This window comes from Trachurus trachurus (genome assembly GCF_905171665.1).
Source record: "Trachurus trachurus genome assembly, chromosome: 1".
Lineage (NCBI taxonomy): Eukaryota > Metazoa > Chordata > Actinopteri > Carangiformes > Carangidae > Trachurus > Trachurus trachurus.
This window is the reverse complement of record NC_139891.1, coordinates 14,176,302-14,193,182: the sequence shown is the minus strand read 5'-3', so window position 1 is coordinate 14,193,182 and position 16,881 is coordinate 14,176,302. Positions and strand designations below refer to the sequence as shown.

The 16,881-nt window shown below is 43.4% G+C and overlaps 1 protein-coding gene across 2 annotated transcripts in view; it reads right to left on the bottom strand.

The window, feature by feature from the left end:
* The window catches only part of tnrc6c2 (trinucleotide repeat containing adaptor 6C2), a 54,858-nt gene that overhangs the window by 13,029 nt on the left and 24,948 nt on the right, over positions 1–16,881 (bottom strand). For both annotated transcript variants that reach the window (XM_083977102.1, XM_083977101.1), the window contains 11 exons: positions 7,119–9,668; positions 5,959–6,162; positions 5,089–5,255; positions 4,893–4,970; positions 4,669–4,726; positions 4,216–4,358; positions 3,902–4,048; positions 2,308–2,466; positions 1,619–1,738; positions 1,156–1,239; positions 222–498 (listed from right to left, as the gene is read on the bottom strand). In XM_083977102.1, coding sequence (XP_083833228.1) covers positions 222–498; positions 1,156–1,239; positions 1,619–1,738; positions 2,308–2,466; positions 3,902–4,048; positions 4,216–4,358; positions 4,669–4,726; positions 4,893–4,970; positions 5,089–5,255; positions 5,959–6,162; positions 7,119–9,668 — 3,987 coding nt within the window. The remainder of the gene's footprint in view (positions 1–221; positions 499–1,155; positions 1,240–1,618; positions 1,739–2,307; positions 2,467–3,901; positions 4,049–4,215; positions 4,359–4,668; positions 4,727–4,892; positions 4,971–5,088; positions 5,256–5,958; positions 6,163–7,118; positions 9,669–16,881) is intronic.

Genomic DNA, 16,881 nt, shown 5'->3' with positions numbered 1-16,881 from the left:
TTTGTTTGACACCCTCCTAAGTGGTGCACATACAGTAATACGTATGTGACTTATGGATGACCACATAATATCGTGTGTGTACAAATGTATGCATGAAAGGGCTGCTAATTCAAGAACAGAAAAGGATTGTTACTCCCAACACACAAGCTACTTTTGGTCAAATCCACATTGTTTGAGCAAAAGTCACTATCAACCTGTTACTTTCCCCATCCCAGACTCACAGAGAGGGTAGGTGCTGTAGGCGTTGGGCGAAGACAGCGGCTCTTTGGTGTGCAGTGTGTCGAGGCCCGGAGCCTGGTGTGGGCCTGTGAAGGGGTCCAGGGTTGATTTGCCGGAGCAAGGGCCTCCGGTGGGGCCACCAGGGGGATGCAGGCCAGCGGAGGAGGAAGAGGAGGAGGAATGAGAGGGAAGTTGCTGCTGCTTCATCAGCAGCGCCTGGTACAGCTGACGCTGGTGCTGCTGAATCTGCTGCTGCATGTTGGTGATTGTACGTGCAACCTGCGAGAAAAGAAAGGGGAAAAGAGACGGACTGTCACAATGACGGGTAACTAAATCAGATAATTATCATATCAAGTGTGTGTGAGAGAGAGAGGGACACCACTGAGGATGGAAAGTTTCTGAACAAGTGAAGATAGGCAGTAAAAAGAAGCAAAATCCGAAAACAAAGGACAAATGAGAGATGATAAGGAAATAAAGATCATAAAAAGGTTTGTTAAAAAGAGAAGAACTGTGGGAGAAACAAGCACTTCAAAAGGTGGGTTGGTGTTCAAAAAGGCTCACACTGTAATCATTATAATTATCTTCAATTCAGGCCATAGATATTCATTAGAAAAAGACCAATATCAGATAAGATCAGATCAAGAAAGCAGAACAAAACTGTTCTCCTTTTCACAAAAGGAGAACAAGTGGTTGGCTAATGTTGAATAAGAAGTTCCCGTGCACACATCTTTTTGTTTGTGCAACTCCTGCTGCAAAGAGAGAGTGCAGCTTTTTTTCCCCCATGTTGTTATGCTGTCATGTGAAACTCAAAATATTTGTTGAGAAAAAAGTTGCAACATATTCTTCAGTAGGTGTTCACATGCAGTCAAACACATGAAATGAATGACTTTTAAAATCTTAAGTTGTGTGACTGCGATGATGCAGTCGGTGACTCACTTGCTGCTCTTGTTGTCTAATGGGCCCGGAAACATTGCGCTGCGCCTGCATCATCTGCTGCTGGATTTGTAAACGCTGGTACGCCTGAATGAAGAGAATACAAAGTACAATAAATACATAAATAAATAAATAAAACAAATTACAAGAGGGAAAAATAAAACAGCATGAGAGGGGGTCCCTTTTTCGATCTGATAAAGGTTTTGCTAATTTCACCATTTTCATCTAGCAATACTTATTCGTCTATATTTTTACATTGACTTGTTTAATTCTTCAGCGGATATTTGCTGGTTACTGCAAATTGCAAAACAACAAAAAGTCAAACAAGTTCTTTTTGTGGTTTCATCTCCTTTCAGATTAGAGGCAAGAGCCCTTAACATTTTCATGACCCGCATTCTCTGCTAAAAGCATCTACGTAGATGATGGGCCACAAATTGGACAACTGGAAAGAAGGATGTTTACTCACCATTTGCAGTTGCTGAAGTTGGTACAACAGGGTCATTTGTTGAGGGTTTATTGGTGAGGTTAAAAGTGCAGGGTTCAGACCTATGTTTTTTGCTGCAAACTGCAAGAGCTGTGCTTGGACCTGGGGGGAAGGGAAGAATGCAGAGGCAGAAATGGGAGATGACAAGTTAGTCACTGAAAATCACAACAACTGCACAAGAGCCGCTTCTGGCAAGGTAAAACTAGTCACCACTATATATGCAAAGAGGAAAAGAGAGGAGAAAGGGACAGACAGAGGAGGCTTGCAGAGTCAAGAGGTCTTAACATTCCCAACATTGTTGCCAGACAATAACGTTTTATCTTCACAATATACCCTTGCGTAATTTACACCCCACAAATAGGAATTTTCATCAAAGAGCATGACAGTGTGACATGGTGCTAACAATTTCGCCTTTGTATGAAGCTTATCAGCTAGATTTGGCATAATGTTGAGTATGTAAAAAAAATTTAAAGAATATTTTGATGTCACTGTGATGTAGCACAAATTACAAGTTTTAAAAGAGTATGAAAGGTTGTACTAGTTGAGAAACTGCATCGACAATTTTGGATTTCAAATTGTGTTACCTACTGTAGTCATAGTCAACTTTAACCTGGACCAATATAGTTCCATATTACACATCTAGTATGTATGTATTTTGTGTATGTCTTTACCTGAGGGGAGAGAAACTGAGGCACTTGAGCACGTAGACTAGGCTGGGAGGAGCTGAGAGGTGGCACAGGTGGCTGAGGAGGCTGCTGCTGCTGCTGCTGCTGCTGCTGCATGGCCCGGGTTTGTGCTGCTCCACTACTGCCAAACATTCCACTGGGTATCTGAGAACAAGAGTCCCAAAGGCACAATGAAACCAATACCAGACCTCCGTGCTGATCCACATTACACCATGAGGCTATCCGATGATATCCCTTCACATTGCAAACATTAAGCAACACAATTTCAGTGAGTAAAACTGATCAAAATGCAATGTTATTCTGATGAGCCAAATTGCTGTATTAGCATTTATTTAGGATAATGTCAAACTAAATTATCAATCTTATCTTATGTGAAGAGATACAAACTAAACTTTTCTAAGAAACTGAAAATATGTTGTCATTGATAAAGTAAGCTGTGCTGTGGGGTATAACACGAGTCTCCCTTTTTAGACTTTCTGTTAACATTGTGGAAAATTAGCTATAATAGGTTCATGTTTGTTATGTAGTGCTGAATTTACTGATAACTCACTGTATTACTTGAAGAAAACAGTAAAACTAATTATTCCCCAGCAAGTTCTGAATATAAGGAGCTTCTTTATATTTATGTTAATTAACAATTAATGGAAATAATTATATTCTTAGAAAGTCAAACTTATTCTAAAAATATGTCTATGTCAGGTTTGACAGCATTATGACTCAGATCACAACACAAACATTGACATTCAAATTAGGACTGTTCAGTTCTCTGATGTGGGTTGAAGATATGTTTGTTTTTGTTTTTTTTCCTCCACAAATCAGCGGTTGGTTAATGATTATTATCAGATGGTAAGATTCAAACAAACTGCCTATTGAGCTGGTTTGGTTTGCAGATCTGTTTTTGTCTTTTTATGATATGCAAATAAATGTTTTTAGCTCTCAGTCACTTTAATTTAGTCTAAATAGCTCTCAGAGGAAAAAAAGAGACCCCTTAATTAGCCTGTAAAAGTTAGCTCCATTTTAGATCCCATGTTGCTGATAGAGGTCTTTCAATTCAATCAGTGCAAACACAACAAAAAATCCTGCCTACAGTGCCTTTGTTTGGGCTTCAAGGACATACAGTGGATTTTCTGGGCCATTGCTGCCTATAGGGGCGATATTTGATAGAGCTTAAATATCTGATTTCAATAGGCACTTCAGGCAAGGTCATGCACACACAAGTGAGCAACAGGAAAGTAGAGATTTGTGAGTGCATGTGTGTAGAGAGAGAGATGTGTGTGGAACAAATTCAATTGATGTTGCTGCCTTCATCACATTAAATACTCTTAAATCATGCACAAAGCAATTCAATTTCAAATGCTAGTTATGACATTGCAGTGTGATAAACAGACTGCTAATAAAACTGGGTTTTGCAATGAATAAGGTTTTGCTGTTTGTACATTTTGTTTTTACTATGCAGCTTATTAAATGTACAGATCCCCACAATTCTTTAAAACAAGGAAAATAAATGACTGCTGCACAAATTCTTGCTGTTCTATGTATCATCTTAGATCTGTGGGATGGTGGGTGCTCATTGCATTACCTGTCTGTTGTTCAAGTTTTGCATGGCCAGCCCCGGGTTGCCCTGTCCCAGACCCTGCCCAGGAAGGCTACTGTTGGCCAGGGGGAGCTTCAGGCTGGGGGAAGGCAGAAACGGTGATGGGGGGGTGTCATCTGACAGAACACCATCCTGGACCAGAAAAAAAGTTAATGGTTATTGATACAGAGATAAGACAAAATATTATTACTTGTTACACATTCCAAACATAAATGATTAAGTATGTGAAGAAAGAATTATATAAAATATATATTAAAAAACAGCAATTGTCAACAGAATGATCAGCTTCTAATTATTACTTTTTCAAGATAGGTGTTGCGGTCAGTGGGGTCTTTGGAGAGTGCAGAGGGACGACACACCAGGGGTTTGTTCATGCCGTTGCTGTAATCAGACATGCCCATGCCCCGTTTGTCCAGGTCCGTCTTCTTCTCCAACAGGGCGCCTGGGAACAGAAAGGAGGGTGGCAAATTTTTTTGATGATATCCAGACATAGAAATGTACTAAATAACAAAAAACAAGTATTATAGTTGTTGGGTTTTTTTGTCTACTACTATGATGTGTTTTAAATGCCTTCTTTCTTCTAGAAATAGCTATATCAACTACTAAAATGCTTTATTTACTGTGAACTGTATTGCCAAAACAAATGAACAAATGAACAAATGAATATTTGTGCTGTTACACAGATGAAAAACCATTTCATTTTAGCATTCGGCAATATGCAAGGGCACACACAAACATGTTGACAAACTTACTCATGGCCTGGTCAAGGTTCATGTTGTTGCTCTTCAAAGCCTCCTCAGCAGGATCTCGCTGTAACACATAGATGATATATGGTTGTCAGTGATATCTGTTTATTTGTATTAAAGGTTGCTACCTGTGGCCTGCTAGGGTAAAAAAGCCAAAGAAAATTTTTAAGAAAACTGGTCAGTAGGTTATCAGTGTCAGAGAATTTGTGAAAAATATTTTCTTAGTATACCGGAAAGCCCATGTCAGTGAGCTGTTTGATGAGACGGTTCATGATCCAGGTCTCATCTGGCTTGTTGCCCATCTTCCCCTGAAAACACAAAACAAACATTTACTTAACCAGCAATATATGTCTTTCAAATTCAGACAGTTCATACCATTAACCTGTATCAGTATGTTTATGACTGAAATCTAGTATGTTCTCTGACCTTGCTTGGGCCTTTCTTGGGTCCATTGCCCCAAGAGTTGCATGAGGAACTACTCTCCTGGGAGGTAGGGCTGTTCCACATGTCCCCATCTTCAGTGTCCCATTGACTGGTAGACATGCCCATCTCCTCTCCTCCGTTTCCCCAGCCGTCTTGCATAGGTTTGGGGCCTGAGAAACAGATGTCAAACAAAGTGTAAATGTGAAAAAACATTAATAATGATAATACATTCACTTAGTACATCTGTTAGCGTGTCCTAAATGCACACTGAGACTACACAATCCATTTCAGAGGATAAACAGGTAACTTTCAATCTGACCACTTGGTGCCACTGTTGCTATTTGACATTACAATCCCCACTGCAATATTTCCAACATATCAAACCAACAGCACAAATAACCAAGACCTACTGAGGCGTGGAATTGCTCTAATCCTGGCAACACACTAGCACTATCAAAGACCTTCAGAATTGGCACAAATAGTGCAAGTCTGAAGAAACTTCCTGTTTTTGTTCCCCTTACTGAAGTGTGCTGGTGCACACACACTGGGAGTTATCATCAATCAGTCCCACACAGAGGGTGTGGTACCAGTAGATAATATCTGCACCAGAGAAGCCTATAATAACAATCATGCTGAGAGGTCGAAGCAGAAAAGCTACTTTACATTTTACTTGCTACAGCACATGTAATAGACTGGGTATGCTGTGGTATTAAAGCAGCCAGATGGTGTGTGCACCCAGAGGTGTGATCAACAACTGATGGCACCGCACGTACTCCGCACCGCATGTTGCTTCAGTTCAGCAATGCCGGCCAATGCTGTTTCTCTTATCATGCATCCCTGTGTCAGCAAATATTATTAATGTTTGGGCATTACCTGTTTTGCAGGGTGCAGAGACTGGAGGTCCATTGGCCCTGCCATAGGGTCCAGAGGGCTCATGGCTGCCGTCTGCCCACCCTCCTACTCCCCCTGGTGGCTTGCCCCAAGCAGAGGTGCCATTGTCCACAGCTGCTGTTGGAGCTGCTGGCTCTCCCCAAGCAGGCTCTGACTTGGGCTGAACACTGGGAAGCTCCCCCCATCCTGGGAGAGAGAGAGTGGGTAAATTAGAGAAACATATTATGTATGCAGTAAAATCTTCATCCACTTGTAATCCTTTATTTCCCAGTAACTTGTCATTTCCCTTAAGTCTTTACTTGGGTACTAAACAATGGAAAGATTCTGCAAAGTACAGTTTGAATTCAAGACATGTCTGAAAACCCCTTCAGTTCAAACAGCTACTGCAAAAACCACTGCAGTACCGAAAACGACATCTCTTTCTTCCTCACAGGATATTTTCAGGTTATCATGATGAGTGCTTGTGACATATTAATAAGAGAGATTAACAGTAAGCTTGTCAGTTGAGACAGTGCCTTGTTATCTACATATATAGGCCTTTTATAGCAACCTCCTCCTGACAGTAGCAGGTCCCTGACCAGCTCAGTCTGGCTTGTCAGGTGCTGTGAGTGTTTGAATGTGTAGGAGCTGGATGAAAGCAGTGGCTCAGATCAGCCAGAGCATGCTCTGCCAACCCCCCTCTTTGCTCTTTATTTATAATGGCTTCAGTAAAGATGCTGCAGTATAACTGTGCTAAGCAACAAATGTGGTTGTTATACGGTAGGTGTAGTGCAAATGGCAAACAGCAGAGGGCAATAGTCTCATTCATTATCAAAGGGAGAGTATTTGGCCATTACAGCTTTGCCAAGTTTATGTGCATGCCTTTTGTCCTCACATAGACTTATTTGAACTAACTGCAGCCCTAAGTATTACATGCATGACAATTGCAATTGAACGGAATCTTTAAATTAATCATCTACATAATTTGGTTTATTACTAAAATAAACTCTAATGTCATTTATCATAACATGCTGTCATATTAATCTTTGGATTTCAGAAATATTAGGTTTTTATTTTATAACTTACTAAATTTGTAAATACATATTATATTTTTGGATTATCAAATATTACTCTAACATAGTAGCACAGTCATGTAATGTTACCTGGGTTGGCGAGGGGGGATCTACCCTGTGGACCAGCACTTGGATGTGAGGCGTGTGAGGCGGCATTGTTGGGGGACCCATTGTTGTTTCCATGGTGCTGCAGGTGAGTATGGGGATGGTGGTGCATGTGGTGAGTGTGATGGTGATTGTTGTTCCCAGGGCCGACAGTGTGATTGTTGTTATTGTTAGGCATAATCATTCCACCATTCTTACTGGGAGGTGGGCCGCTGTTGCTTGGATTATTGTTGGGATTGTTGCGATCCCACAAGTTGACAGTCTTGCTGTAGGCGGTGGGATCACCCCAGGTGGATGTTCCGTCATCAATCTCCATCTTCCTGCGGATGGAGGGAGGGGAGGGTTCTTCCCAGCCAGTGGACTCCATGCCCTGGTCCTGTTTGTTGCCGTTGCCATTGCCATTGCCATTGCCATTGCCATTGCCATTGCCATTGCCATTGCCATGGCCATTGCCATGGCCATTGCCCCAGCTAGATGTGTTTTGTTTCACAGAACCAGGACCACCCCAGGATCCAATGCTACCACCTCCTCCACTGCCAGTGCTACTGCTGCTGCTTTCCTGGGGCTTAGAAGAGCCCCAGCCTCCCTGCACTGGGCCATTGGCACGTGATGTATCTCCCCAGCTGCTATTAGTCACAGTAGGGGCAGGCTTACCCCAGCCGCCACCTCTGTTTCCTACTCTAGGGCTTTCCTTCCATCCTCCATTTCCTGTATTTCCTCCTTCTCCTTCCCACATGCTGCTGGAGGATCCATTGTTCTTCACCTCTGCTTCTCCCCATTCCCCTGTGCTGGAGCCATTGGACCCCCCATTGCTGTTTCCCCAACCATGGGAGCTTTTAGGGCCTTCTCCCCAGTTAGTGGACTGTTTTTTTGTTGGGCCATCATCCCAGTTGGGTGACTTGTCCTCAGAACCCCAAGATGGTGCGCCCCCATTTTTAGGACCATTGTTAGGCAAAGGGTCTCCCCAGCCACTAGTAGTACCATTTTGGGCTTTGCTGAGTGACTGTTGGGGTTCCCCCCATCCCGATGCAGTCTTGATTGGCTGAGGTGGAGGGGCTCCCCAGCCAGAGGGTGATGATCCTTCATTGTCACCTTTTCCTCCAGATGCAGGCCTCTGACTGGAGCCGATGCTGGGGTTGATAGTACCTCCATTACTAGATGAGGGTCCACTGTTGGAGCTGGAGCCTCCAATGGTGTCTGAGCTGCTGTTGCTCTTGCCACCACCAGAGTTGGCTTCTTCCATCTCCCAAACAGTGTGCTGTCGGATGGGGGTCTGTCCCCAACCCGTGTTACTCAGCACCCTAGGGTCCAGGTCTTGTCGGGGTAGCATAGGGGCAAATTCCACGCTGGAAGACCTATCTCTGTGGTGGGATTGGCCCTCGCTGCTGTCCCCACTGCCCTCACTTGCGGGGGCTGTTCCAGGCTGTTGGCCCCATGAACTTGGCTGCTGCTCTTGGCCTGAACCGGAACTACCAGCATCTACTGAGTCCCATCCTTTAGATCCATCTCCAGCCCCAGAGGATTTTCCCCAGTCACCCCAGCCACCGCTTCCACTACTCCCTCCACCACTCCCTCCACCACTGCCTTGTCGGCCCCAAGCAGAAAGTCCTCCAGAAGGAGTTGAGTCCCAGCCTGAGTCCTTGGGGGAGTCAGCTGCCTTTGTTTCTCCACCACCCCATACAGAGCTGCCTGTTGTATCACCATTGAGCTGGGATGATTCGGTGGGTGATTGGCCTCCCCAGCCAGTTAACCCATGAATAGGGCTCATAGGCTCCTGAGCTTGTTGCTGTTGCTTAGTGTGGTTTGGTCCGTCAGTGTTAAGGTTAGCAGGTTCCATATTGAAGGACAAGCTTGTGTTGGTTGAAGGGTGTTGTTGATCATTTTCATTAGCACTCATCATGCCAACCCAACCTCCGGCACCATTATCTGCACTTCCTAGGCTCCCATTTCCCATATTACCATTGCCATTCATACCTGGTGGGAGAGATGAGGAGTTGGACACCCCATTGGGGCCAATACCACCACTTCCACCACCTTCATGTCCAAGAACAGGCCAGGCTGATGGGTTGGCATTGGGATTGAGATTCAAGTTAAAATTGGGAGAGCCCCAGTTATTGGGCGCTCCAACTCGACCACCATTTATAGCATCTTGTTTCACATCTGAGCCCCAGCCTCTGTTACCAGCTAGTGTGTTGGCTGACCCAGGTCCCGTCATCATGTTATTGTTGGCTTTTAGAGAGGGGTAGTGGGCCTGCTGGCCTGCGGCACCTGTGGCCATACTCAGAAAACTACAACTACTGGTGGTAGTGATAGCACTGGTGTCTGGGTTAAAGCTAGCTGAGCCCAAGGGGCATTCTGGTGCTGCAGGGTGGCTGGGGTCACTACTGCGACTGATGGAGGGCCAAGCTTCTGTGTCACTTCCGTCAATAATCACTTTGTCCCAGCTGTTGGCACTGGAGGGGCTGTCAACTGGCAAAGAGGCTCCCCAATGAGAGGTCTCATACTGGGCGCCAGGGCCACTCTGGAGGGATATGTCTGGAGAGAGAGAAGGGGGGAGAAAATGAATTATAATGAGTGAAGACAAAGGGTATTAAAAAAAGAAAAAAAGGGGTGGACAGAAGAGTAGGGAGGAAAAAGAAGAAATGCTTTAAATTAGAATAGACTACATCGTGTAATACAGCCCGTTTTATTTTCTTGGTTGGTTGAGGTTATCTATCAGACTTGACAGGATGAGATGGTCACACTTGCACGTTCCACAATTCAACACATAATCAGAATGCACAGCCAAGTGTGCTACATGTCATATCAGCGATGGCAAATCCATATATCCTTGCCCGGGTGCAGTCAGCCAAACAGAAACACGGGGAGGGAGCCCTTGCATTCTTTCCTTTACCCACCCTTCTTTCTTCCTGTCTTTTGCCTTGACTTTTTACTTAACTTCCTTTTCCACTTCGCTTTCTGAGTCATTTCCTCTTACATCGCCAACTTGTTTTGCCGTTTACTTCCTTTTCTCTCTCTAACTGCCCTTATCTACAATCAAAACTACCTCCTGCCTCATCCCCCATCTCTCTTTCTGTCCATGTCTCCTTTCTCCCCTTCTACCCCCACCTCTGTCCTCACCCTTTAATTCCTCCTTTTCTCCCCTCTGCTCTCCTCTAACACCCAGAAGTGAGAGGCCCATCCGTCTCCATCGTAGCTTCACTGGCTGGGGCTGTGAAGGGAAGCCCAAGTGGAACGCCGCTCATTTATTGGAATGAAACCAGGACGGCTTCTCATCCATCACTCCCCTACGCTCCACCGGGCCTACTCCTCCTTCAACTGCACTGCACTAGGAAACCACAAAACATTTCCTTCAAGCTTGTTTGAATATGTGTCTACTTGCTTCTCGCTCTGTCTGTGTGTGCAATACTTCCATTTGAGCTTTTATCCCAATCTTGCTCCACTACTTACAGACTTAAAGTATGATCTACAAATCCAACACCACTCTAGCAAAAACAGGGCTTTTCCAACGATTCTCTAACCAACATTGTATCGCACAAAAGCAATTTCATTAGGCACAAGAGCATCCCATCAGAGGGGCACCTAATAATAGACTGAGTCAATGCCGTAAAGGGGTAATCAATCAGTGGGAGGCAGCTAATCAATGATCTTATTAATGCTAGTGGGCAAGAGCAGGGAGGCTATTGATCCAGCATGCAAACGTCCTAACCACTAGGCCACCCTATGTAATGGGCTAAAACCTAATGAGAATTACTGCTACAAATATCACGAGCATACAAGCCAACTAAACATATGAAGGAAGAAATTCATCAAGCTACTACTGAAGGAGACAGGAAAATGAATGAGAATCATGAAACAGACAAGTAAAAGAAAAATAGATATTTATCTGAGTACAGCTGCTTTCCAATTTTTAGCAACACTGGCATTAGTAAATCAGTAGGTATGTTACTGCATACACAGTACTATACAAGATATTGCAATAGTAACATTACACTTTATTAAATTATAAAGACCAAGTTGTTTTTCAAGGTGGCTACCACTTAAATACAAAGAAAGTGCAATTCCAGACCATATACAGTACAACCAGACATTTTGAACTAGCAATAGGAGCACTAATAAACAATAATGCATTTGTGGCTGGCTACCCTACTGAGCAGAGTAGTAAGCGTGGCTCACTAACCTTTAATTACAAAGGCCCTGGCGGTGTTCATAAAATATTTGCCTTGTTTGGTAATTAAGCTACTGTAACTCCCATTACTTTGCCACTAGCTTCCATCAAATTGTTTCAGTGATTTCAATAATAGCTAAAAGTGTCCATAATGAGATAAAGACCGAGTGGTCAAAACAATCCAGTCAGATGAGGGAAAGTCCATTTGTTTAAGGTGTGTGGACACACACACAAATACTGGCAGATATGTGGTTTTAAGATAACACACCACAGAGTGAATGTGAATGCGATTTTCACTTTAACACACTTATCTCCGCTCCCCAGGCAGCCTTATCGCACAGGTTTGTCAGGCTGATGGCACACACACATAAAAAACACCAACACTAGTCTGCAGTCAGTTTGCAATCTGTTGCACGCATTTAAAATCTACTGCAACATAAGACCAAAATGTATCCGCCACGACTGGTGCACCTTTTCTTTTTGACCAAAGTAAGGAATTGTTTAAAGAAAAAAATCCACTTGTGAACCTTTAATTAGAAAGCCTGTAATTGGACATTCATGTGCGATCATTTTAGAGGACATTTAAGGCACATGAAAGCAAAACTTCAGTATATTTCTATCCTCCTGAAGGGTGAGTAACACTGTTATCTTTGTGTTCTCAGAAAGTAGAGAATGCAAGGTGCAGATGCTACTTGACTATTTATTGAACAGGTGCGCCAGAGAGGTTCCTGTTTGATTACTTTCTCCCGTGAATAAATTTCTCTAAATCTGTCTTTGTATCTAAATTGGGATGATGGTATATTAAATATCTGGGCTTGCAACATTGAATGAGATTTGGGTTCCAGTGAGTTGAAAGAGTAGTGTTCAATTTGACATCTTTTTGGATCTATGCTTGTCACCCAGTCAACACAACGACAATACAAAACCTGAACAGCTTATATTTTCAGATACTAGTGGAAGCTCCCACTGGATCGAGGTGTTTTATAAAACACAGAGAGGAAAACATGACGCCATTATTAAAAAAAAACCCACTGACGTTACTCCCTTTCCGCTCTGTTCCAGCTCTGTCAGTACTAGCTTCCCGTGCAAAGAGAAGCACCATTTTATCAAACCTGAAATATCGCCAAGAAACTCACAGGCAGCAGCCCCAGGAAAATTTTGTTTGGTGACCCATCACCCAACGAGCATATCCTCCTCGCTTTCTCTCTGTCTCAATTGGGCATTTTGTTTCTGATAAGGCAGAAAAATGGGTTACGTTACGTAATAAGTGAATCAAAGTCTGGAAAGCTACCATCTATTTCATCTACTATAGACAGTATGAATAACCAGACTTTCAAACAAAAAAGCCTGGAAATAGGAAAGAAAATAGATTGTGTGTTGCCTGTGACAGAAAAAGGGGTCAGTCAGAGGGGGGGGGGGGGCTACCTGAAGACCCGCACTACTCTCAAGAGTGCACACGGATCCATGCAAGGATGGGAGACAGCACACATCCTCTTTGTATGTGTACAGCAACCTACCCAGTCAAACCACAAAATCCTAAATAAAAGGCCAATACACTGCTGCTGCTGCTGCTGCTGCTGCTGCTGGGCGACTGAGCTGTATCTCAGACCCACACTATGTGTAGCGTGTGCAGCCATTTGTGTAATTGTGTGCAATGTAAACAGCAATTGTGGGTATCTGCCTCAACAAAAATTCAACATCACAAGCTGCACAAAAGCAGCATTCATCATGGGACTATTGTATTGCATTTTGATGATACTGTATAGGTGTTAATCCCATTGTGTCTCCCAGTAAACATGTGTGTGCAAATGTGGACTAATGCAGAACAGACTCTCTTCCTTTCACCTCAACGTGCCTCGATTGTCCCCCTTTCAACTCCCTCTACAGACATTCCAACAGAGAGGTCTTGCTGATTCTTGGCAAAGCACTGATTTGGGGCTGGAGGTGGAGGTGGGGGCGGGGGGCGGGGGGGTAGGCTAAACATAAAAAACAAAGAAAAGGGGACAATTATTTCCATCCACCGTTCGCAGTCATGTGTCAGTAATGTGTTGCGTCTTTCATTCTGGTTGCAATTAGCAGGGCAGTCTCTGATTATACTTTGCGAATGAAAGGGGTCAAAAAGAAAAAAACAAAGGGGCCCCCGATGGTTCCTCACGCTTCCAACAGGGAGCAGAGCAGCCTTTTTGTTCGCATGTACTGTATGTGCAAGCCAATGGGAGCAGATACACACTGATTTCTGCACTGAACCTGGATAACAACTAAATTATACAAAATGACGACGACTACATTAGCAGTGCTTGGTCTGAAAGAGTTGAATTAAACAACAGCAACAATACCTTTAAGCTGTGTGAAGCCAGCTTGACTTGAAGCAGAAATAAGCAAGAGATGAGCTGATAATGAGTGAGCTGCCATCATAGAAATGGGCAGGTAGCCAAGAATTAAATACCTCCCCTCCCCTTTGAATGAAATGAAAGGCAGGGTGACAGAAAAAGAGAAGGAGAGGGTGGACGATGAAAAGTCCGGGGGGATGGGCTGGCACTTGCAGTGGCAAGGGAAAAGAAAGGGAGATGCTGAGACAGAAACACAACGAGACCAAAGAGCGACGATGCCACCACAATATATGGATTCCAATAGGAAGACATAGAATAATCTTAGTTTTCTCAAAGCGAACTATAGTACACAACAAATGTGTGACATGACAACAGAAGCAGAGCAGGAGGGGAAGTTTAGGAGTCTTCTGTCCCCAAATAGACTCTCTTGATCTCTCTTTATGGGGAGCTTTACGCCCACTTGCATCAAAGATGGCGTGCACTTGTTTTTCCCGGAAGCAGGGAGAAAAAAGAAAGAGGGAATGGTCACAAGAGGGTTTACAAAGCTCATCACTCATGTCTGTTTACCTCTGCTGAGGGAAGAGAGAAAATAGGAGAGCGAGACCATGGTGACTTCTCTGGTTTCCCTGACAGAGCCTGGATTAATGAAGCCACTGGGGGGTTCTCTCACTTGTGCGTGTATGTGTGTTACTGCCTGAGCACATGGGGCAATCTATACCTCCTTGGCTTCATTACAGCCAAGTGGTCTTGTGATCACTTAATGATATTAAAACATACAGATTTGAGACCTAAGTGGTGCTTATTTCTTACATCTTAAGGCTACTAAGTATGTTAAACACCAAAGATTCTGCTTCACTCAACACTCAATTTCTGACTGAAAGCTTCAACACTCAGCATTTTATTTAAGATATGATAAATAAAAAAAAAATCACAAACTACTTCACCTGCACATCAAAAGAGCTCAAATGAAAGGGCCAAGTGTTTTAACAGCACCCAGCAGAGTGCCTTCTGGCTACATGCTCTGTCTGGGTGACCAGCAAACAGCTGTCGGGCTGCAGTTCCCACAGTCTTAAGAGCCCCCCACTCCAGCACCTGCTACCAGGGAGCCTGTCTGGACGGCTGCTGGCTGCTACAGACTACTTAATGGTCCCCAGTCAGCTGGAGAGACGGGGATGTTGGGTGCAGCAGGGGGGGGGAGAGGAGTACGTGGTGTACGGGACAATGAAAGTGGGGTCGGCAGAGCGGAGGTTACGTGGGAGTGGTGTGAATGCCCTTGAATCTAGAGGGGCTTTGCCTTTCAGACTTTGGGGATGGGGTGGAGCTCGGTGGAATGCTACACATCAAACACACTTTGCATAAATTTACTATGGCCTATAAATGAAATCAAAACTTTCTGAACCAAATGTGTAACAGGCTAACAAATAAATAGATAAAAATAAATATATTTAACCTTGGGATATCTACCATATCATTTTGCAGTGGAGCTGGCTTATAAACGAACATGTATGTGTCTTTTGTCTGTGTATATATATATGTGTGTGTGTGTGTGTGTATCTGCCTATGAGCCAGCTGGCTTGCAAGTCAGACACAGATCTGAGAGGACACATCTAGGTCAGTGTTCTTTCTGCTGCACAGCCTCTGTATCTGTGTACATGTGTTTGTGTTTGCATGTGAACAAGAGCAAAAGTGTTTTGAGTATCTGAGTGAAGGAACGATCACCACCACATCCCTCTGGGCCACAGTAACCTCTCCAACGAGGTGTCCTCAAAGCAGAGTTCATCCTTTACAGAGTTCATCCTGAGAACTGAGAAGGGAACTTTGGCTCTGTACTTGCAGGCAGTGAATGTCACATATTAAATCAACGTAATGTGGATTTTGAAAATAGTGATGTGCAAAGTTCTTAATGTGATTCACTGAGTACAAGGAAATAAGCCATGCCTTTTTGTGTTGCTGAATTTTCCAGTTTTAAATGTGTTGTCTGGCAAGAATAGTCAAAGAGTCATATTGCTACTAGGACATATATTACTATGATGCAATTAATGTAGATTTTAAAATAAGGTATTTCTCAAGGTCTTTTACTTCAAACGTTATATTATTAATAATTGAATAAAATAAGTGGGGTTAGGTCTTCAACTGCAGAGCATTGAGTTAACCTACAATGTCCGTCCTAAAATTATGTATGCCAGAATCATTGCAACAACAGGTCTTACTAGCTTGAGGCTATTAGTTGAGCAGAAAGGAAAGAACAGGCTGTATATTGGAGGCCCTTGGGACAAAATGAGAGAGGAAAAAGGCGGAAACTCAGCCAATGGTTACTCTGCCACAGGCTGTGTTGTACTGAGAGGCCCCTGGGAAAACCAGGGGCAAGGTAAAGGCCAAACAGGACAACAACTGCTGGACGAGGACAATAATAAGGACATTATAGGTTAATACGCTAAACTAGAGTATCCTAACTTCTCTGGAGCTCAAAAGAGAAACATATTCTTGTAAAAAAAAAAAAACGGCTTAGATATATTGCTTCTCTTGAGTGAGGTAAGCCTGGAGCCAAATTTAGATCCTGGCCGCAAAACCCCGCAGTGCATAGCACAGCAGAGAGAGAGGAAATATCATTATAGAAACTGGAAGTTACTGAGCTAATAATAAAAAAAAGGAGGATAAAAGAAATGGTCTCAATTATCAGTGTTCAAATACAGTTTATGAAATGCTGAAAGAAAAGTCTTATTCATAGCATTTTTCACAGAATAATTAGCTGCACAGACACATTTTAAAAAGCCTCATAAACCTGTGTACGATATGGACTAACCTTACAAATAACAGGCATTTGTAGACAGGCTACATTGGCATCTTTGATTATAACGCCAAAGATTATAGTATCAAAGCAGCGGTGACTAGACAGAGCTTGCGAAGACCAGTTGCGTCTGTGATGCAGAAGGATGTAGTGTGCTGACTAGCTAGCCATGCACCACAGCTGCTGCAGATTTGTTTACCAAGTGCCTGGTGTTCCCCAAGCAAATGTTGAGTTAGTAATGAAAGGCAGCACAGAGCAGCATTGATGAAAAGAAAAAAAGTGAGAGAAAAGATGAAGATGTGAGCAGATGCTCGTGCTAACTCCTTCTGAAAGCTCTGAACATGAAAGAGATGCAGAGACATATACAGAGGTATCGTCGCACCGATGTTACAGTGTGTCATGTTACATGAACTGAGGTGGTACCATCTTTATGTCTGTGTACATCATTAAGCAGATGATTTT